Consider the following 24,094-nt stretch of genomic DNA (forward strand, 5'->3'; position numbering starts at 1 on the left):
TTTGGCTCTTTAAATAATATGCCTGGCCTGTAAGAATTAATAACATAACATCAATATATAATATACACAACAATGGAAGAGCTCTTCAGGTAAATTTTTGATTCTCAAATGAAAAAATGGACAAAACTTGAAAGCTCAACCTCAAGCACAGTGCCTAAAAAGCCTCATAATTTCAACTAACAGTGACATGACATGACATACATACAACTGGATCCCATAAAGAATGGCCCTCAAGTAATATTCTAATATCTAAAAGGCTAATATATATATATATGATTTGGGGCTTGTCTTCTATTACATATTTTACAACGGGTGACCGAAAAAGGTCCAGATGTTGCACAGCAAGTGTGAGGGAGGACTGGGAGTTGCATCTCAATCGTGATGACGACGTGATAGCGAGCAATATAGCATCAAATTAAGAGGCGAACCTAGCAAACATAGGGCTGGCCTCGGCTTGGATCTCGTTCCACTTCGTGCTTGAGAGAGAAAAAATAACCACAACCAGATATTTCCATTGATGTATCGGTGGTAGCCAAATATATATATGATCCACAATTTGTCCAACTATACAAGTATTGAATGCTTTGTTTGCCTCAAAAGGCTACGACTTTATAAGGGGGCTGAGCCCTTCACCTTCCCAGCCAATCTTCAGCATTTGATCCACGACTTTCAAGCTCAACTGAACAGAATAATGATATAGAAAGTATCAAAACAAGACGATTTCGGAAGATAATAATTCTACATAATTCAGCTCCAGACCTCGTTTTCACTTTTACAGGGTTTTTTTTTTCTTATACAGAACTTTTACGGATGTTTTAACATTGATAAAGCAAAGATTTTTTCCTCTTTAGGCGTAAAGGGTTTGGATAACATTTTGAAGGCAAGACGAGACATTGTTTTAAACTAGGCAGGACAGTTAATCCCATTAATAACAATATTGTTTTTCTATTCAGTTTTCTTCGAATTTCTTTACTGTAACTTTCAACCCTTTAAAAACATTTGAATTATGAACCAAATTCCAAAAATAAGAACAAATTTTTTAATTCATTTTTTTTAGTTTACAAAACTTGAGAGTCAAACCAATGGGTGAAAGTAGTACTTACAAGCTTGAATTTCAGACAAAAAAACAGATGGGTCCATGAAATCAATTAAGAAATAGGAAAGAATCATTTAGAATTACTAAAAATATCCATGGAAGTATGGAAAGGTTATATACTTACAGCGGGATCAGTGAAAACAATCAACTGCCTATCTGCAGTTGACACGAGAAGATTTGTGTTGTCTTTATTTAATGCCAGCGCAGTGATATCCTGCCCTTCTTTGAGTCGCAGCGTATGGAAAACCTGTAGGATAAAGAAACATAATGTGTATCAATCGTGTTGGAAAAGTGTGTAATGGCATTCATATAAAGTCGAAAAGCTAAATAACACTGATATAAGCATATACGAGTTCCATGGCTTTTTTTGTTTTTTTTGGCAAGGACGTGGTATAATAATAAGACTCGTTCTTATACCTGAAAGTTGCTTTTGTATCTTTAACACTCAAGGATATGGATATAGACAAATCTCAACATTGTCTTCTTATCTAAATACATGGCAATATGTGGATCATTCAAGATTATTCAAGTTATCATATTAGCAGTCGTTAGTTTTGCCGTTTACATTCCCATTCAAAGAACAAAAAGTATTGGAGATAATGGGCTTTATCGTATCATTAATTCAGTTTAATACCTTCAAAGTATGCAGATCCAAGAAGCAAACAGAAGGAACCGGAACATCCAATCTGTCGTCTTCCAGAGTTTCATCGGGTGTGAGATCAAGTTCATTCACTGGCTTCTTCGACTTAAAATCCCAGCTATTATTGTGGGTTTTATTGGTTTGCTTTGATGAATTTATTCCAATTAAGGCACTCTCCCCATCAACAGATATTTCCATACAACTGATGCTAGAAGAGAACGGAAACGGTGCTCTAGCAATTAGAGTTCCATTGAGCGTAAAGGTTGAAAGAGTACATTGTGATTCGTTCCAAGTCAATATAACTCCCTCGGAAGAAAGACATACAGCATGGGCTTCTATACCAGCCAACCTTCTGATCAAGCGACCTCTCCTGATGGAATGTATCAAAATATCTGATGATTGAGAGCATGAAACAACAATACCAAGATCTGAATTCACACAGCAGCAAACAATCTCCCGGTGGTGACCTCGAAGAACGTGTATTGGACCCTCAATTCGATGCTTCCGATTTTTGTCTGCTAATATAGAGGATAAATTACTACCACTGCCTGATCTGGACATGCCTGTCCCCATTGTAGTTTCCGATACACTACTTGAACGAGGGGTTGACAATCTATGTATTCTCCAAACTAGCAGAGTGGTGTCACGGGATCCAGTTACTAGATAATTGCTATCATGAGAAACACTGAGACAAGTTACCGGAGCACAGTGCCCATAGGCAGTTTCCAATGTTCTTCCTCCATCCGAGGATATTAGCTTGATACTATTGTCAACATGTCCACCTATTTCCAAAGCAAAAAAATAGGAGCTAGATAAATATTATTTTAGAGAATACGAAGATGAGCATAAAACTGCGAATAATCATTATACATATGCCTCTGAAATTCTTGAATAGATACTTACCAGTGATTATGTCTTTGTCCCAAGTAATGGAAACAATAGACGAGCTCCTGATTCCAGATGCAGCAAATGCCGGTGCCTGGGGAAATTGCCACTCATCAGCCGTGGAACCAGCCTGCCCCTTGAACATGCGCATGAATGTTCCACTAGTGGAGTTCAATGAGGACTTTCCATGTTGAAAGAGGAATGGTGCACCCTGGCCATCAGGTGTGTTGGGTTGCCATTTGTGCTGAGCTACATGTGCTGCAGGTGCATTTATGTCAACGATAACAACAGTATCTGAAGTAGCATGAATCGCAGCTGCAGGTAGGTTGCAGCGTTCAGGGGTGGGAACCGGGTAGGATCTGACACTCTTTGGGTTCCGAAAGATTGTCTAATATGAAAATATAATGGCAAACCAATGAGTACACATCGCAAGAAAAATTAAACTACAAGTCTGCAATTTGAGCTATCACAAACTTTATTCAACTTTAAACACTTTCCCTAATAAGCCTATCCACAGTGTTAGCACACCAAGCAAGACTTGCTAGATAAAGAACCTAACTTTTCTGGGAACCTTCGTCCTCCAGACCATATCAAAAACCGACTCAAAGTAAGGAGACGGATCTAACAAAAGATTAAACAAAGACTTACTCCTAAAACCTCTACTAGGATTAGGGTTCCAAACACGGACATCCGTTCTCCCCTCCCTAAGAATACACCCTCAAACATGGAAAGAAGAGAGGTCACCTCCATTGCTTCCTATTGGCCAAATTACAAACATGACCTTCCCACATACACATGCATGTACATTATCAGAAGTACAAACATCAGATATACCTGCAGATGGAGGACATCAGCTAAGGGCTTCTTCCTCAAATGAGGCACAGTCAGAAGTTGAGATGGAGTTTGACCAAAGTAGGCAATTTGATCTTGTGTGGCACGCTGTTGTACCTGTTTCCAGAAATTAGGGAAAAAAAACAATTAAACAAAGACCCTGAAATTTGAAGGAATCAATTGTAACGAAGGTGAACATACTGGGTCAGATATTTTGTCAATATCAACTGTGCCCTCATAAGTAATGTAGAAGAAGACATTATTAGCTGATATTGCCTCTTTGCCTCGTTGTTTATACCTGATTCATTAAATCCCCATAGATGTTAGATCAAATAGAAACAGCTCAAAGTTGAAGAGAGAAGAGAGATCGAACAAAAAAATTAAGAAATTATACCAACTTCCAAACACGGAAAACCCAATAATACTAACTTATAAACACTGAAAATCCAGTAAACAGGATTAAAGAAAACCCTCAATGAAGTAAACAGCTTACCCAAATATGAGATCAATCCACTCATGCAAATGTGCTGATACATGCTCGCTCTCAAGAGCCATCCGATGTTTGTGAATAAAGTCAATTGGATTTTTAGCCCACGGAGGGAGTTTGACGGAATCTGGAATGTTAAATAACATCTAAATGAGAAACTTACTGGCATACGAATAATAGATGGTAAGTATATTCCTTAAGGATTACCAAGGTTCTGCCCTAATTGAGTGGTGCCAAAATCGATCGCGTTTTCATTTGTTAAGATCTCAGGAAGGTAAAAAAGCTCTGGAACCTGCAAGAAATAAAGGGTACCATTTTATTGGATAACGACATCATTACTTAATCAAGTCGTTCTTGTAAATGATGAAACTAGATGAGTTCTTGAAACAAATTAATAACAACGTAATATACAATAAGATAAAACGCTCAGAATCAACGAACTCACTAATTCCTTCACATCGCTCATATCTTCCAGAACCCCATTCCAAGTACCAGAAATATCCAAAAACATCCGATCAGCGTGATCAAATTTACCACCTTGCAACTGAATCGAGAGAGTTGTAAATGGTTCAACTCTAAAAAGATAATACAACACCTGCAAAAGTAATATGAAAATTTCAGATATATATAGTATGATCCAATTGAATTGATAGAGATGTACAAATTTCAAGTTCAGGAAGGACAAAGTGATTGGCTTCGGAGTATAGCAAAACTGAGGGGAAAAGACTTTGTACACCACCATACAGAATAACAAAATAAGAACATAGCAGAATACCATACACTAGGTTGGGTTCTCAACATAAACAAGGTTAGGCATAAAATATAAATGACCACTACAAAAGGAACGGAAAGATAAAGCTATAATTGAATCACATGTTCAGAATTTCCGGAGGTAATTTTTTCTGGATCCCCCACAACTCCAACTCAATCTAAGAAACTAGGTGAGGTGATTAAATTAGATATTGAAAGTGCTTTTAAAACTGCTGATTGGGACTTCCTAGATGTTATTCTTCGTGCCAAAGGTTTTGGTCTTACATGTTTTTAAACTCCTTTTTGAGATCAACAAGGAAAGGGTAAGTAATGGTTTGTCTGGCCAATTGAGTTATGTTTAGGTCAGTATTTAAACTCCTTAGAAGCAACAAGTACGTAAACTAGAGCACCCAATGGTGAAGAAATGGAAAACGTACAGTTCCAGCACTTGAGTAATGAGAACCATAATGAAATTTGGGGATGACTGGATCCTCAAAGCTTGAATACCTCTCTTGGAACTTCTTAAGGCGATCAGCATTCAGCGCACCAACAGGCTGCAAGAGAATTTCAGGTTTTATGGTTAAATTGACAGCCTTCCTAAGTTTAAAAAGAATGAACAGAAGAGCTTGAAGGGAAAACCTTGGAAAGATCTCTGAATGAGGAAGGATCAGAAAGATCCAAACTCTCTGAAGTATAATCAGAAAGAATCCATGGGAAAACTGGGTACTGAAAGAAGCAATTTTTAGTGCAAAAGATATATTTCTCATCAAAACATGAAAATTGTCAAAATGACCTACCTGAGTAATGTCATTATAACTACGCCCAGCCAGGGTATTGAGATGCATTAGATACTCAAAATTACTAATCTGCAAAAGATTCCTGATCTTGTTAGCCATTATTAACATGCACACGGATCCAAGAATTAAAGCTGTAACTTCAAAAAGTACACAAAAAATCCATGATAAAACGAAGGTCATCCAACTTAAGGTCATACCTCCCACCTAGCCCAGCGCTCCATAAGCTGAGTCCTCTTGAGAAGTTGTTCGGGCCTCTATAAAATTTAAATGAATCATAACTACTGTAATACAGAATGTAAAAGCAGAAAGAAGTTCTTTATGTTTATTTTATCGGCAAACACACATATATAGCATGCTACAAGGCCAACTACCAATCATCTGACCAGATTCTTCACATGTCAGTTAAGCTCACTGAGATCACAATGATTGATATCATGAACCAGTTCTTTTATTAGGAATCAGGTCTTCAGACATGATAATGCTTGGAATGTTATATTCAGGAAAAAAGTGAAAAAAATTAAGTATAGATGAACTTGGCATAAGCTGCATGCAACAGATATTGAACAATAATTAAAAGGAGAGGATGATTAATTGTACAATTGTCAATGTAATACACAGATGCAGCAACTTAACCTGAGTCTTAAGGAAAAAGATATTAACCTGAGTTGCTAGATATACATCATTCAAATGAGGAGGTCGAACTTGAACAATTGCTCTATACGCATTTTTCCGTCCCTCGGTACTCTTAATAGCAGGAAAGGACATACAGGAGAAAAATGGTCAGTCAGATTCTACTGAAAAATTATTGGGATGGCGGAGCAAACATAAGAAAAGGAAGAAAAAGGTAACTAGAGGCGTGTAAAGTCTACCCCGAAATCAAAAAAGTAGTTTGATCTATCAACCATAAACAGTTCAAGAGCACTTCTTCTTAGGAGATACCTGCAATGGGAAAGTAGAGTACCGTTAAGAAATACAAAAAAAGTCCCACATTGGCTAGAGAAGTAGTTTAAAAGAGTAGTTTCCTCACGATCCTCTATTTGTTATAATGGTACAAGGAACATATGAAGTACTGGTACACCCTATGTAATGTAAAGATTCTTTCTTAGAGCTCGTTCTTACAAGCTTAGTCCTTGCTGTGAAATAGTAATTGATTCTTTGGTATGATAGCTATAAGTTAACTGTCATTCCTTAGTTCGTTACTTTTGAAGCCATAATTCAGGTAATTAGTTTTAACCACCAATGACAATTACCAAGGGCATTTTGTAATATAAAGATGAGATATGGCTATCGGTATAGTTGTTTAATGGTTTGGGAATAAAGATTGAAATTTAATGTACGGATGACCGGACAAAATGATCAAATTAAGAATTGAAGGACAAAACTTGTAATTTCTACCTAAAACTCAATAGTTCTATAACAAAGAATTGCTTAATTAAATTCATATCAAAGGATAGGGAAATTAAATATACAGTATGATAAGACTGTCCTGACATCACCTTCGACTGTGAATCTGATGGAGAGAGGACATCATCCAGGTCCTGTCCTTTTCCTGGTCTTTTGGTTTACAGCTGGAATCCATTGTTGTATTGAGATCGCTGCTATCAACTATAAAATTGATTCTCCTTGTTGTGACCTGTATCATCAAATAAGAAAAAGGATGTGCGAGTAGAACAAACTGAAAGAGAAATCATTTTGTAGAAAGTTACAAGAAATTAGGTTAGGAATGTGTCGGAGAGGGCAAGTCAATTTGGCTCATTGGTGCAACCACCGAAACTAATAACAAATTTTTTAGTGGCCTATTTAAATCCCAGGATAGGATCTCATGCTCGATCGAGTAAATAAACCTTCAACCTTGTATGAGATTTTCTGATTTATGAGCTGAACTGCAGCTTTAAAGTTCTTGGTGAAATTTTATTCATCTTAAGTTAATTGCTGGAAAATAATGTAGCTAACTAATAAAAATTAATATGAAGTAATAATTAAAATTAAGTCCCCATCCCTCTCCTGTCTACTACTACTACTCATCTCCTAACGAAAAACTCACTCCCTAGTAGAAAAATTGAAGCACTATTTTTCTAATCTTTCTAATCATAGATATTACCCAAGCTCAAACACAGTGTTCATATGCCAAAGATAATGGTAACAACTTCCATAAACAACGAAAGAAATGAGGCCATAAGAATTCAAGTTTGAAACAAGAACTCACTTGGAAAGTTCCTTGTATAACCCTTAGTGGCCTGACCATTGTTGAAGGAAGCTCAAGAATAATCCTCTCATCAAGCTCGCTAGGAACATAACCTGGTGCCACTGGTGATGAACCTTGAATTAACTCTTGGTCATTCACAATTTGTGTACTACTAGAATCTGCCGATGCCTGGAGGTTCTGTTCAGACGTTTCAGTCAACTTTGAGCTATTCCCAGCACTTTGTTCTACATCATCAGTCCTACCATCTAAACTATCAGTTTCCATTTGTTCATCATCATCGTTCACTGCCTCTATAGCTATTGCATCTGCTGCTAATATAGAGGCATTTGATGAGCTCAATGCCTCTTCCCCATTCTTCAAGTCAATTTGATCCTCATAATTGGCAGCAGCACCACAATGATCAGATCCTCTGTAATTCCTCCTCAAGCATCGTCTCATCCTGGAAGAACTTTCCATCAAATCTAGCTTCCAGAAAACCTAAAAATTGATATTCGTGCATCAGTGACAAATGCAGCCCAGACAAATGTAGATAAAAAAAGCTCCAGTCCCTTAAATCAGTATGAATACAGCAAAATGTAAAATATTAATCTTCACTTGGGACAACATTTCATAACATACACGTGAAGGTTTGGAAAAATGTTCCCCAATAGGACCAAAGAGACATTTCATTTCTATCAAGTAATGCACTAATTTTCTCCAGGCACGAATTCCTTTGCACATGCGATGATGATCAATAACATCAACTTGGGCTCGCCTATCAACCTGAAGAGTCAGAAACATAAACAAAGCCATTACACACAGGCAAAACCAGAGAGAGGAAGAGAAAGAGAATGTGATATGGACCTCAGAGCGCTGGATGTTCCTTGCTAAGGCAAAACTTGCTACGAGGACAGCAATGAATTTATAAGATAAAGCATTAAAATCCTTCCCATAGACTGATTTTGTGTCAAATGGTTGCAAACATTCCATCCAGGCAACTGCCATAGCTTCTGAATTATTCCATCGCTTTACACGTTCCGTGTCACCAGTATTTCTCCTCTGTGCTGATGTGGCCATGGCCACTGCACTAAGACCCCTTCCTGAACCAATCTTTGCATTACGCTCCAAATCACGAGCAGCTGCCAAGGCAGCTGCTTTTGCAGCAGCCTTGTCCTTTGGTAAAGATGGTGGTCTGTTAGGCACCTCCAAAGGTTTTTGAAAGCTGGAAAATGTGTGGAGCCTAGTTGTTTTCCTCTCAAGCAAGGAACTGTCTCGCCTTAGTTGTGTTGTAGTGGCAGGAGCTGTAGTTTCGCCACCAGAGGCACCAGCAGCAATCATTGCTAATGCCATGGCTGCTGGTGGCGATGCAAATGCAGCAGCCCATGCTGGAGCTATCATGCCAAGAGCAGCCTGACAGAGATGAAAACTCATTTAGTAAACACTAAGTGGGAAAAGAAAAGTAGTGATAAGAATGAAAATAATCGAATATGTTGATATATGAAAAGAGGAAGATACTCTCCTACATGTGTCAAGTACAGCAAATAATGATGTCACTCAAAAGAATGATAAAAGATTAAAGACACAAACAACCTGAGAAACACAAATACGATTACGATACGACAAAGTGACGCGTCATTTTTAAAAATCTATAACACAAACACGACAAGGACATGTTTATAAAAATATTTTTTTATACCAGAAGAAATTCCAAAGTAAATGGGTTGATGCATTTATATGCAAAATTAGCTTATGTACTTCAAACTCGAAATTTATTATTATTATCACAAATGTCATTCTCTTTTGGAATATCAGTTTAATGTATTTCCCATTTGCTCGAAAGATTTATTATCAAAATAAGTTTAATGTATTTCATACTCAAAATTGGAACCATTGCTTCTTGTGTCTCTATTCTTTCCTCTGTTTTTATGTTTGATAAGAAATTGGTAAGCATTGCATTGAAATAATGTCTCTTTGGTCTGAAAGAAACAAGGAAAGTAAACTTTTAAGCACATTTTAAGATTGTTATTGCTAATAACGTTCTGAATACCTCTATTGGCAGGGTATCAGCAGCCAATGCCCGGTCATCAACAGTTAGAGGATTCAAACCATCTGCAGTGGCAAGTTCATAAATTCCAGCCAATAAAGGCCGCCACCTCCTCAAAATGGCAACAAACGGTGGTAAAATAGCCTCAAGGTACTGTTTTCGAAGAGGTTTTCTATCCTTGCTAACTGAATGCCAAACCTGTAAGAAAAATTTTGAACAAGGCAATATAATAGAACATGAACACCTATTTGCAAAGAATAATAGTACAGAACCAAGCAATCAAATATTGCCGAGACAGATACTTGGTCTTGCTCAAGCAATGATAACCGCATGTTGCAAAAGCTACAGATGAAGCAAGTAAGAACTGAACCTCTGGAATAGTTATTCAATCACTAACCTCAGAATAGAGGACACAAGAAGCAACCAACACTCTCTGCCTCTTGGAATCAGATATTGGCATGTTAAGAACAGGGGAAAGCACACTGGCCACAAATAATGACTATTAGATCCATCATTCTGAAGGAAAAAGAATTAGATAAAAATAAAATAAAATAAAACTACAATGATGAGGTAAGTGTAATGCTGACATGTGTTTCTGGATAAGAGAAAATATTTTGAATACAGAAGAAACGTAAAAACTTTATACCAACCATTTTACTCTACAGAAGTCACAACCAATTGAAAACAATCAGAGAAAAGAGAACTGTCTGATTGCCCTTGCTTTAAATGACATACAATAGTGGGTTGAGAATTGTAAAAGAACTAACGTTGAGTTATTTATGCCAAATATTGGTCCAAAACTAACTTCTAAAATCTATCTCAAGTTTCACATTTAAATTGCATATGCTGAAATATAGCTACGTCATCCCAACAAAATATTCAGTATTTATACCTCCAAAGTAAAGCTGACCGTGGTTTTCTTCCTTCTGGAATCCCATCATCTATACTTATATTTCTCATGAGTATACCATCTTCACCATCATCATCCTCCCTCATTGATAGAAGCACCATTCGAAGCATGCATAAGAATGGTTGGTCACTATCTAACAACTGGTAGAGTGCAGACATACCACCCATTCCAGTACCTGATCCTCCACCTATTCCAAGCCCACCACCGAGTCCTGATTCATCTAAGAGTAAAGCTTGAAGCATGGCCACAGATTTCTTTACCAGAGGAAGTTCGATCCAATTCCCACTATTATCTTTTTCCAAAAACCTCCAAGATTCCCATCCACTGCCTCCACCACCAAAGAGGGCTTTATTTGAAGGGAGACCAACACCATACCATAATCGGCTCCTATACTTCCAACCATCTGCTAAGTCTGTCGCATAGCTACCATAAGATACAAAAGCACATGAAACAGATTCATAAGGCTCAGCTGCTGCTGCTGCAGTGAGGCGCTCCATCACCACAGAAGAAATTTGCCCATTTGCATCAGCCATTGAAGCAAGAACCTGACTCAAACAATATCAATGTCGGTTCAAAAAATCATAGTCTACAAGGAAAAAACAGTGGAAAGAAGAAATTTGATCATTTATTACATAAATTAGCCAGCTTAGCTAAAGATATGTCAATAGTGCACAAGAAAATACACTTTTGTACTGAGAGATCCCTCTTTCTGCAGTTCACTACTTGGAAAGACGTTTGGTGAAAAAAACTTGTTAAATAATAATATGAGAGATGGTTCCACAGAGTTTTTGAACCATTGAGCTTAGAACTCAAAGACATATTTTGTACAACCTATAGAACTAATCCTATTCCAGTAAGGTCGTTGTAACCATTGGCCTTGAAGTTGAAAACTGTCTTAACCCTTAAACCCAACTCTAGAATTTAAGATTTTCTAGTGTTGTGTGTGCATGCAGTTTACCGACCACAAGGAAAGAGGAGGAGGAAAAATAAGGAAAAAAGAAAAAGGGAAAAAGAAAAAAAAAAGCTCAAGTGGCAAAACAATAGGTCAGTAAATACAATGCTGACTTCAGTCTTTAAAGTTAATAAAGAAATTTAGACATACATCAAGAGGTAGTCCACTGGGCTCACTAGATATTGATCCACGGACACTTGTAAGTTCTTGTGGCTCTCGACCGCCAATACTGCTCAAAGAATTTGAGCGGTTATTCAGTGGAGACACAAGCGAAAGAGGAGACGTATAACCATCACCAACACTTGAAGCACATGATAACTTGCTCTGTAACCGCAAATGATCCTCAACAAGCATCAATATCACAATGGCATTCTCAACCAAAGATACTGAAAGCTGTGCAGCATTCTCTGCTTCAGCCTTAGCATCTATTGGTGATAACCCCTCAGCTGCCACACCAGCAGCTGCTGCAGCAATAACTTGAGTCTGCCAATAATGAACTAATATTAAGTTACATTGTATAAAAGAACAGAAAAAAGCAAGAGACAGCCTAAAATTATCCGTACTCCTATTGAACAAGTTGAGACATTCAGCAGATGTGAGAGATTAGGAGGCTAATATGCAAAGGAATAACTCTAAGTGAAGATAAAATGAAGCATAACTAGAAGTATTACATTTTCCTTCTGATTTAAAATAATTCAAATAATGCAGCTTCACAGAACTTCAGTTAATACCATAATGAAGACACGGAAGATAAATATCGTACTTAAAAAGAAACAGGAATAAGAATGAATGTCTTGATACCACAACAGAATTATTATTGCATGTTTTGAACTGAGGAAATCTCCAAGAAAGAGAGCTACCTGAGCCTGCAATTCCCTCCCAGAAAAGTCCAGCAAACCACCCAATAGTCTTCTTTTAAAGATCGGCAATGATTCTTCACGTCTTTAAACAAGAACAAAATTTGTACAAAAGAACATGAAAGTTGCAATAAATAATTTTCCAGAAATAATCCAAGATTATTACTAGACTTTAAATGCACTAAAAACCAAACAGCAAGCAGAATCGTCTAATGTCAAAGCAACAATAATATTAAATTCAAGTGGGGGAAGGGAAAATTTTCACACATAACTGGAATTTCGTCACTGAAAATTAAAGTACTTGTGTAAAGCAAACACGTGAAGTAGAGAAAACAGCATGATCCTAATTGAATAAAACCTCCTCATAGTCATAGAGAACTATCGGTTTCAAACACTCTTTCATTAATGTAATACATGTCATTAATCTAATACAATGACATCTAAAAGAAAGCTTATAACTTATAAAGGTCAACTCCTTCCTCTTCAAATGCTCAATTTCATCATTCTCCCTTCAAAATCCCAGGCTCAGATTGTGATTTCGTGAGAGGTGTTCCATGTCCATCCTCAACAAATTAAAGGGAAGTAAAGGAAGGGTCCGAGGATGAAGACTCAGTGTTCAGTGTTAGTAGTGAAGAATGAGACCATGAGCTTTTGTCTCATTGTTTATTAATAAACGAGGCTGTCTCCTTTTAAAAAAAAAAAAAAAAAACCAAGTTCTTTAATACAGCATGTGTGCTGGGTGAGAATGAGGACAAGAGGTGATCACACTTCAATTTGCAGCTCTAGAGAGATATCAAAGTGAGATAGTACCGTGTTGAAGTGGTTCACAGATTTTCAGTGGCATAATTAATGATTAGGGCTCAGCTTTTGCATCAACTCGAAGTAGAAGGGTATATCTAGTGATCTTCCTACTGTCTAATGCATTTTCAATTACTAATCGCAGACGCAAAAGAGCATTTAAGATGTGACCAGTGTTTTAAAAGGCGTGCGCCTAGGCGCAAGATGCACACCTTGCGCTTATTTGTGGAGAGGCGAGGCGCAGATGAAGAGGCGCGACTGAGGCGCGCGCCTTCCTCCAGGCGCAGTAGGCGCAAAAGCCCCAAAGACGCGGGCTTTATTATTTGGGCTAGGCTGTAATTAAAAAAAAAACTATTATACCTATTACGTGTTTTACATATGGCTATAAGTCCAACGAAGAAGATACCGATGGCTACAAGTCCAACGAAGGAGTGAATGAAGATGAGGTTCAATTTAGTGATGATGAGTTTGATCTTTAGGAATGAACTTTTATTTCGATTGTTGTTGAATTCTGACTAGTTTTCTATTGTGTTTTGTTTTTTGGGTAGAAAACTAATATTATAATATTTTATACATTAGAGTTAATTCTCATTTCCACATTGGTTATTTACTTATATTTTATACATTGTTGTTCCTTTCAATTTTGTATGTGTATATATATATATATTTATTTTTTTTATTTTTTTTATTTTTTATTTTTTATTTTTTATATAGTGCGCCTCATGAAAAAAAGCCTGCGCCTTTTTGTGCGCCTTGCGCCTAGGCGCCAGAGGACCATTGCGCCTTAGTGCGCCTTGAGCCTTTAAAAACACTGGATGTGACTATCAACAACTGAATGGAAGACTGAAAAACAGATCTAGAAAACAGTCAATCCGAATTCTGAATCCACTCACTTTTCTTTAGGAAAGAGGTTTTTTAATGAAGTGGATTCAATGACTACAATGAAATAGAAATGGTTTTTTCAATGTTAAAAAAGAAAAGGGGTGTTTGATAAATATGGTACCTCACTCGTTGATCCCCTGTACTTGAACCACCCACAATAGAGAGCCATTCTGCACAATGAATGGTAGCTTCAATATCCTGAAAAATGGAAGTGGTGACAGAACAAAAATAAATACAACTGATTGAAACTAGATATAAGGAGGTAATATGACCAACATGATAGTCACAAAATAAAATAAGATTTAACCAGTTTTATGTGAAAAAACAGGAAAATAAAATTTGACCTTCCATCCATCCTTCTGGCGCATTGAATGCTCTAACATGATGATCAGAAAATTATGTATAAGATCTTCCACATCTCCTACACTTGTAGTCTGAGAATTTTTGCTCTCTCCCAACTGCAAAAGAATGAGCCAGAAATGGAAAATGAAATATGGTAAAAGGAATGTTCATAGCCTTCCCAACGATCCAGTAGTACAAGATTCCCATAAATACAATTTATAATTGGAGACACGTACTACTCAGCCATTCATCTACCACATTCAAATTCATAAATTCTAAACTTACACCAGATAACATTACCTCATAGTTGGAAATCAAAATCTCCAGAATCCACTCAGGCCATTCTTCCATTTTGGTTAAACTGTTCCTGTTTTCTGGATGACTGCAAGCCAAAAACAGAAGATCCTGGAATCATATACCAAAAAGTTCAGAAACTAAAACAGGTAATCAATAAAAACGTTAACAATAAATCAATTAAATATGGAGAGATGAATGACTTAAAACAACAGCAACAGTGAGTGAAAATAAAAAATCTAACGGTGTTTAAATGCCTCCACATAAGCACATCAATGGATCTCACTGTTGATGTGTACAGCACGAAAAGTGTGTGTGGGTGGGCGAGGGAATAACTTGCTTTATAGATAATTTGATGCATTCATTGGGGGCCGTGGGGCTAATAGGGAACTCCTGAAATTCTCATCAAGTTGTACGTGCCTGAAACTCTTTAAAGTCATGTGCATTCTATCACACATCTCTCAAGAAGCAACAAATAGCTTTCTTGTCTATTTAGTTTAGTTTGGCTCCTTTTTGGGCTTCCCTTGTCACCTTGAGTAACCCGTCCTTTTTGTTGGCTTGGGTTGCTGCATCCTTTTTCTTTGTTCTCGTGTATTCTTTGATTTTCCCCTCCATAAATTTTGTGCTAATCCCTTTTTTTAAACATAAAAAATAATTTAAAGAAGAAAACAACAACTACCACGGTCCACAACTACTGAGTAAGCTGCACAATGACTGACATAGGCCCCTCTTAGATGTATACATAAGTTACCATTTTCCTCTTAGTTGTAAGCTTAAGTTCCCATCTTCCGAAAATGGTAAGTTACTTGGTTATCAAGAGGTTGGGTTGGTTGTTAGTTTTGTTAATTGACCGACTGCTGTAACTAAATAGTCAGCCAATTGTTTTTCAACCTAACTAATTGTGAACAAATACCTGGTATATTTGTATCTATTTCATTCAAAATAAACAAGTTATGATACTTTTCATGACATCAACGACAATATAATCATTGTAGACAACGAAGAAGGAAAAAGAAAAGCTTTTAACATGCATGGATAGATTAGCCTCTTTGAGCATTAGTCCCTTTGCATTTTAACAATGAAAAGTTATGTTTCCTTTTCAAGAGAAAAATATGCATGGATAGATTCCAGTGCAGTACCAAATCTATGCAAGGAAATTTCCATGCAACTCATAAATTTCCTTACATGATACCTTTTCCTGTTTGTGGATGAGAGACTAAGTAGTATGATGAATAACGGCAGAGAACAAACTGATGGAAAAGGCTATGGTCCATCGAAGGACCAAAACCAATTACAAAATGTATTTCTAGTTCTAGAAGGATGAAAAATCAGAAAGATAATAAACCATATTCATTACAGTTCCTAAAAAACAGAGATTGCAGCATGTAATGAGAAATAATGCCGAGTTATCATTGGGCATACCTGTAATGCTCGGGATTGGAAAGCCCTTGATGCATAGGGAAGTGAGCGTAAAAGAACCAGCAGTAGTTGTAGGTGTTCAAAGCGATGACCAGAATCATAAAAGTTTAGCCCATCTTCGGCCGAAGAAGCATTAATCTGGAAAAAGAAAAGGATTAAGGCAATTATGAATGAAATTTCCAGAAGTTACATCATCAAACAAAAATTTCATAAAATATTTGAAGATGCACATTCGAGAAGGAAAAGTCATGGACACAAGGTACTGCAAAAGGCAAAGAGGCATGAGAACGTATGGCTTTTATTTTTTTGCATGCACTTGGTATCTTGTTTCACAAAATATCTATACGTTATCTTTATATGATTTCCCGGTAATTCTACCCACCAGAAAATGCAGATGTTTTACAATTCATTTCATGACTTTTTCTTTCCTAGAGATTGAAAAAACGCTTTCATTAGAGGTAAAAATGAAACATGTGAAAAAATACAATTTTAGGACAAGAATTCCAACCCTAAATAGACATCGAATTAATCTCCATGAGGGAGCATGAGATAATACATACAAATATATGCATGACATAGAAAAACTATATATATTAAAACAATTAGGTGATCCAAGCCTGTCCTAAAAGAAACAGGAACGATTCAAGTCCCCCAATCCAGTTGAACTTTTTTCTCTGACTTGCACACGAAAGCACACATTCATTGATTTTGTATCTCAGAGCCCTAGTCTTGTTTCATTCCCTTAATGATAAGTTTTGTATATTTTTCTAAAAAAGTAAGCACACATTCGTTGAGTACACTTTTTGGAGCTTATTAGGAAGGTATGAATTATTTAAACACAGAACAAGATGATATACCGATGCCCCCATCAAAGCTGTGTACACATTGTTCGTCATAAGCTTATTAGGTGCTGCTTGGAAAGCCTTTTGAAGAGCATACAGTAGCAGTGAAACTTTATCATCAAACATGCTACTACCTACATCAGGAAGCCCACTACCCAGAATGTTAGTTGTTGCATCTGAAGGAGAAAAAGAATCAAATTTCAAATGGCCAGATGCTACTAGAGCTCCTACAAGTCCAATGATCCCAACAACAATTCCATCCCTTTTGTCCACATTGTAAACGTTATTTCTCGCATTGTCGGCAGTAATTGAAAGACTTATACCACCTAAATTCTTGACAAAAGAACTCTCAGAAATAGATAGCATCCTCTCAATTCTCACACCAGGAGAGGCAGCACCAAAGCGTCTCATACCACCAATTTCAGTTGATTCAAATTGCCAATCTTTCTCAGGTACATTTAGTTTCTCTTCTTCCACAGCTCCAATATCATCATCAAGGATTCTCTCGGAGACTCCATCCCCATTGTCTACACCAGACTCCTGGACAAACGAAGTTTCATCAGTTGAGATATCTTCCGGATCACTGACATCACCAGCTTTGACTTCCCGCTGTAAGAGAACAAGAAGTGTCTCTATTCCACCACAGGCTATGAAAGCCTCAGCAAAAGTCTGAGCTCTAGAAGTATTAGGCTGCACCACCAACCTGTACACTAAATGTAATACTCTCGCAACCTAGCAAGAGCGAAGTTAGAAAAAAGTTAGAAAAAAGTTAGAAATTTTCAAATCATTGTTGTTGTATAAGAACAAAACACAAGAAAGCACAGTAAATGGAGGGCACTTCTTTCGACAACAAACAATAGGTCCACGATAAAAGATGAATAAGATCTCCTCCCTCATCCGGATAGCAAAAGATATCAAAAGAGCTCTCCAAAATTGGCTAATGTCAATAACAATGAAAGTTATCGTTGGTAACAAACAACTAAAATGAAAAATCAACACCCATCCCTAATCCCAGATTTTAGATTTGTTTTACTTAAAATTTATGCCAAAAACCACCTCCTGATTTATGAATGTGTCAAATAATTTTCCCCAAATATTCTAAAATGAAAGTAAAATAGAGAAGCATATGAGTCTTCCAAATTTCATTGTTGTGATAAAATCATGCTACAAGGAAAAAGGACAAACTTTTTGGTGTTAATTTTTCAGATCACTTAATTTTCTCTTCACATATTATTTTCCCATCATTTTGTCCTATTTGCTGACAGAAAAAGCGTTGGAGCTTTTATCTGGAGGGGGAGGTCTCTGGGAAACTTTTAAAATTTCTGATAAATCCCACGGGAGTTCTAGAATCTCCAACAGATGCCTAAGGTGAGTACATGAAAGTCAACATAAATTGTGGGCTGCAAATGAGACCAGGAATTTTGTAGTCAGAGTTTTTTTTATTGGTCAAATTAGACCAATTATTTTGCATAGCAGGAGTCCCTTCTTGTAAAGGAGCTCTCATTTTGTAGGCTTTTTTTTTTTTGTATGCTTGTGTATTCTTTTTCTTTTTTCTTTTTTCTGTTTTTTTTTTCTTTTTTTTGTATGCTTGTGTATCTTTTCATTATTTTCTCAATGAAAGTTGTTTATATATATATACCTGCTGATATTCAGTGTTTAAGATTGATAACAGGTTAAACCTTGAGGATTCCATACCAATCCCTAAGGAGAAAATTCAGAATAAAAAAAGATTATCTGTCCACGTTCTCAAGTGCCAATTTTGAATTCATAAGGTATGTATACCTGATTTGGTTGTGGACAATCAACCATGAAACCAAGCAAACAGCGAACATCATCCGAAGCCAGTGAGGGAGGAGCTGCTACTATTAGAAGTTCAATTACCACTAACAGTTCATCAACTAACGCATTCACTTCCCCTACCGGACGTTGATCTTCATTTAAAGAAAAGGTATTGACAGAGTCCTTTTCACAAATTGTCCAGTAACATCTTCTACAGCCATCAAGAAGCATTTGAATAGCATTGGCATCCCTCATTACAGATGACTCTGTGAAAACCATGTCAGCAAGTGATGACAAAAGCTTTTTTTGTAGTCCATAGTTGCATAAACTCCATATTTTCAAATCCAATAACAAGGTGCTAAAGAGCTGCACTTTAAGTATGTGATTGCTCTTTTGGGACTGACATAGAGAGACAATAGCAGCGACGAGTTCCTCATCTTCAACTCCATCGTGCTTTCCAGGATCAAGCGAGGACAAAGTTCGCAGAAGATAGTTTAAAATTCTTGACAGAATCTCGGGTCCTCTAACACGAGAGAATTCTTCATTATTCTTTGGGTGTTGAACAGCCATGGAGATTATTCGAAATATTGAGGCAGCAAGATTAGCTGTGGCAAAAGAAAGAGGATTGTTCCCTTCTTGGGGTTGCAGGCTGGTTTCATCCACATTGCTTACTACCAGAGGAAGTAAAGACATAGAACCTCCATAAGCCAAGGCCCACAGAGCCTCAACTGGTCGCATTCTTGTAGCAACATGGACTTGCCCAAGAACCTCAGCAGGTCTTCTTAGTGTACCTGAATCACGAAAGAAATGTAAGTTAAGCAGCATGAAAAGGGATATCGTGTAACATTCCATAAAGAAACTCAGAAGTCCCTGGTTTCAAGAAAGCCAACTGAGTGAAAAATTATCAGATCTGACTAACATGCATGTACACGTTTTTTTGGAGAAGAAACGTATCATTAAGAGGGAAAACCCAACACCTAAAGGTGATTACAAGAAATCTTTCCAGTTGGGAAGCAAAAAAGATAAAGAATAAGAAGTAAAAGAAGGCTCAAATTTACACCAATTGTAAACAGAAGTAAGAACTGTATCCAGATAACACATAAAAGTAGAGGCAGAATTCCTAAAAAGACTGACAGTTTCATTTGCCCCAAAGAGCTCAGAAAAAGCATGCATCAAAGCCAACCAAATAATATGTTTGGAGCCACCAAAAGAATGAACAAGCAGAGTAGCCAAAAGATCAAAGATGGAATTTGGGAAAACAGCATGTACACATCAATATATTTAGGTACCAACACTCTATTTGGGACATGGACTCAACATCTTAAACCTAGAGGATTTAGGAAACTGAACTTCAGGTGTCGGTTTAGGAAACTTTAAAGTAGGACATTTAGACTTGGCAATTCAAGCCTGTGGATTTGTCAAGTCAAACTTTGACTTAGAAAACCCCTCATCCCAAACATGGCTTATACTTAGGAAGTCAAACTCACCCTAAGTCTAACCCATGCTCCAAACAATCATCAAGTAACCAAGATAACTACATTTCATAGCCCTCCTGATCCATATGTAGCCTGTCATTTCTTAAATAACACACTCAATGGCATGAAAATTCACTAACCTGCAGCACCTAAGGGTGAAGCATCTGGACAAAAACGACCATTAAGCAAACTAGGGTGATAAAGAAGGTGAAGGCATCCTGCAATATCTGCATCTAACAGAGAACTCTCTCCTGCCATATGATGCACATAATCATTCGTAGCAAGCCATGGTAGTCCAGCCCCGTTACCAAAAGAAGGTAGTGCATCTCCTCCTCTAGACGCTAGGCGTGTCATCCTTTCTGCACCAATTGATTCTTTGAAGATATAAATGGGCCCCATCTCAGCAAACAAAGGGCACTGGCGACGACGGCGCTGTAAACCAGCCATTGTAGGAGGTGGGTTTGTTCCGATGCAGCAAAATGCAAGTGGTTTGGAGATTCGAGGGAACTCAAAAGGCCTACTTTCATACAATACCCCATCAATATACAACCTTAACTCACTCTCAATTTTTCCAATAAGCCCCTGCTTGCAAGTATGCTCCAGACCAATAAAGTACCAGCATTGTGGCTTGAATGCATGAGTAAAATGTAATGAGGCCTTCCTTCCTTTTCCACTGCCACATTCAACAACCAAAAACTGTGCATGAAAATATGCCTCAATTCCTTGATTATCAGCAGATAAAAAACTAAAAAGACGGGGCATGTGTGCTGTTCCTTCACCAGCAAGTGCACTTGCAGCTGCTGCAGCCGACATGGCAGATGATTTTCCAGACTTGGCTGCTGCTGCAGCAGCAATTGCTGCAGCAGCAGTAGCTGTATTTAATGTGTCTGCAAATGACTCAATATAAATCCATGTGGCAAATGCATAACCATTTGAAAAGGGCCAACGACTTTCCCCTGGACCTAGCAAACCAGAGCTTTCACCATCAAACTCAAATGTACTTGCAGGTCCCTTTGACTCTTTTCCACACAATGCCTTCTCCAATGCAAGCAATAACTTAGCTGCCCATTTGGTGGTCAGTGTCCTTGTAATAATTTGAAACCATGAACGCAAGTCTGAAACATTTAGTGAATGCCCTGACAAATACTGAATGCAATAACATAAAGGAGCTCCATCCCAACTCAATTTGTCCGAGGAACCTACATCCTGCACAAAAACTGTTTCAGCTGACCTCAAAAGCACTCCCAACAGACCAGCCATAGAACACATTGCTCTGTTTCTGGTACAAGCCTGCAAAATAGCAAGCAGTCCCCTGACCATTCTAGTCCTTGGGGACATGATCATCTCATTATCACCCAGACAAGGAAGCCAAGGAATAAGCTCCCCAGCAACTATGGCAGCACGAGAATTTAGCATTACGCTAGGAGGATTGTTCTCTTCATCTTCTTCAAAGCTTTCAACACCACCCATTGTCGCAAGGAGAGAATCAACTACTGAAAAGGCGACACCCTCCATTTCCTCACTGCTGCCAAAAGTTTCCTTACCACTCACAACATTCTTCAATTTATCTAAACTCTCAGGCTTCCCCATGATTGCAGAATCTACCAAATGCAACAACTCCGGAGACACATTGGGCATTACAGATTTTGGTTTAAATTTTTGTGGTGAACCAAGAGGAGAATATCCAGAGTCGAAACTAGCTGATGAGTTTGATGGTTTAATAGAATGGCCCGGCCTCTTATCAGCCCCTGGACTAAAAGAATGGCTGTCATATTGTAGTTGACCAACAGTAGCGTCGTCAGATTCCGCACCAGATGTTCTAGTGATATATTGGGAAGATTCTTGGAATGCACCAGAAGAAAGTCTTGCATCTTCAGAATTTGAAGATCGCTCTGAATCTAAAGGACCCCCAGATAATTCATCGACAGTCTTCCCCAGGTCTTTCAAACATACCTGCTCAAACTGGTCTTCATCTTCAACTGTAGTGACAGTATTAACCTCTCCCAAGACTACACCATCACTAACTATATTGACTTTATCACTCTCGATATCTGTGTCGTCTTGAAATGGCTGGGAGCTCTTCTGTCCGTCACTAGTAATTGCATTGTCTGAATCGTTCTCAGAATTTTCAGCAGCTGTTTTAGTTTCTTCGTCTTCTTCCATGCTTCTCTGTCTTAGAGATCCAGCAAATTACTTATTTATATTTGTAGAACGATCGCCATCTACAAGAGAGAAATAGTTTATCTTATTACAGATCTGCTTCAATAAATATACTATTCAGTCCATAGAATACTCTCTTCTAACTTGACCTTTCAACAGATGTTTTGAATAAAAAATGGTTTGAAAAGAAAAAAAATATCTCTCTTAAGACAAAACTTCATCAATGGCAATTCACCAAATACAAACACTCTGGATAGAATAACATTTGTAAATATCGTCGCTGCATAGAAGTTCTAAAAGAATATGTTATATAGATAATAAATATAAGTTCCAAGTGAAATTCATCTAAACGTTCATCGTGCAGGTCAGTCAAAATAAACCCAACCTGGCATACTTAGTAAGATTTTCATGAAAAGATAGAACCCACAGACTAATTTCGGAGAGACGGACTAAAAAAATAAACATAAGTTGACGCTTTTATTCACCGTGTTTAGAAAAACAAACTCCCCTTGAGAGGAAATAGAAAAATATAGACGCCACCATGCAGCTAGTGGAACTTAATATGCTTCCATCGCAAGCAAACTACGTGAAAAAAAAAATGATTTCCAATCGTCCTTTTGTATTCAACCTAATTCAATTTTCCGCGACCCAATAAGAATGTCGGGTCACAAAGCTAGTGGTTTCAATTTGACTCGGATCAACAAATCTTTATTCTAAACGAAGTGGCAGATCTACCTTCATAAAGAAAGCACAAGAAGATCCTTAAACCAATATTACAAATGCCAGTACCACCTGAAACATTTCATTTTCTAAATTCACCAAAAACATCAATTCTTTCAAAGATTGACCTCATAGACACAACCGTAGTGAGTAGATCAAACTTAATCAGGTGCCACACCATTCATCCACAGACGCATTGCACATTGATCGATTGACAAAAAGAAAATAAACATACGAGATATGAAGGATCCAAAACAGATGAAGCGGAAAACAAAGGAATGCAAGGATGTGAGAGAATCAGAGTGAATCAGGCATTGTTGGTGCAGGGGAATGAAGATGGAGCTGCAAGAGAGAAGGAGATTGAACCAGAAAATTGATTGTGAGGCCGGATTATGGAGTGAAGCTGAAAATCTTGGAGGTGGATTCACAGCTCCGACCAAGCGAAAATTGAGAAATGAGGTCGTCGAGAAAATTAGCGGGGGTGGAAGAGAGAGAAAGGATGCGAATTGAGCGCGAGAGGGAAGGGGGAGATTACGGAGCTATTTTATGAGGCTCCGTCCGTTGGATTTGTTGCCGAGTCAAAAATTAAAATCCAAATACTTTTTTTCTTCTTTTTTTTCTTTTTTTTTTTGCTTAAATACATAATTGAAACAAATTTCTTTTATATAAATTTCATTTTATTTTATTTTAACAACGAAGACCAGGGAGGAGTGTGCAAAGTAATATTAAAAATAAGATAAACATTATTCAAAAATTAGCAAAATTAACTAATTTATTTACCAAATATAATAAAAATGGTAGATTCTATACTGACATTTTTTAAAACAGTACAATATTAATATTATTTATAAAATACAGTAAATTTTAACTTTTTTTATATATATTTTTTATAATTTTCTTGTTAAAAGATATTTGTAGTCGTTAACTTAAATTTTTAAAGAACAAAATA

General features: G+C 37.3%; 1 protein-coding gene across 3 annotated transcripts; it reads right to left on the bottom strand.

The window, feature by feature from the left end:
• On the bottom strand, positions 1-23,692 carry LOC103483329 (BEACH domain-containing protein C2). 3 transcript variants are annotated; one of them, XM_008439908.2, is made up of 32 exons: positions 23,512-23,692; positions 20,406-22,487; positions 18,794-19,581; positions 17,027-17,743; positions 16,173-16,307; positions 14,757-14,861; positions 14,459-14,572; positions 14,236-14,312; positions 12,438-12,519; positions 11,728-12,060; positions 10,608-11,170; positions 10,113-10,197; positions 9,719-9,913; positions 8,536-9,081; positions 8,311-8,454; positions 7,693-8,169; positions 6,983-7,119; positions 6,356-6,425; positions 6,147-6,230; positions 5,684-5,740; positions 5,487-5,555; positions 5,329-5,415; positions 5,127-5,243; positions 4,385-4,534; positions 4,147-4,231; positions 3,946-4,066; positions 3,654-3,750; positions 3,456-3,569; positions 2,640-3,009; positions 1,731-2,518; positions 1,221-1,343; positions 1-679 (listed from the first exon to the last, which is right to left on the bottom strand). In XM_008439908.2, exons 2-32 carry the CDS (start codon positions 22,426-22,428, stop codon positions 602-604), a joined length of 8,931 nt encoding a protein of 2,976 aa, XP_008438130.1. In that variant the 5' UTR covers positions 22,429-22,487; positions 23,512-23,692; the 3' UTR covers positions 1-601. The 3 variants fall into 3 exon arrangements, with proteins under 3 accessions (XP_008438130.1, XP_008438129.1, XP_050941866.1); XM_008439907.2 differs by having other exon boundaries at positions 23,381-23,692; XM_051085909.1 differs by lacking the exon at positions 23,512-23,692 and adding an exon at positions 23,161-23,302.
• Between the last annotated feature and the right edge of the window lie 402 nt (positions 23,693-24,094).

The sequence above is a fragment of the Cucumis melo genome, chromosome 6 (assembly GCF_025177605.1).
Source record: "Cucumis melo cultivar AY chromosome 6, USDA_Cmelo_AY_1.0, whole genome shotgun sequence".
NCBI lineage: Eukaryota > Viridiplantae > Streptophyta > Magnoliopsida > Cucurbitales > Cucurbitaceae > Cucumis > Cucumis melo.

Coding starts and splice junctions, on each gene's coding strand:
- LOC103483329 (XM_008439908.2), bottom strand. CDS start 22,428: ATGGAAGAAGACGAAGAAACTAAAACAGCTGCTGAAAATTCTGAGAAC. Junction 6,231..6,355: donor ACTACTTTTTTGATTTCGGG/GTAGACTTTACA, acceptor CCTGCTATTAAG/AGTACCGAGGGACGGAAAAA. Junction 5,416..5,486: donor GTTATAATGACATTACTCAG/GTAGGTCATTTT, acceptor TGCTTCTTTCAG/TACCCAGTTTTCCCATGGAT.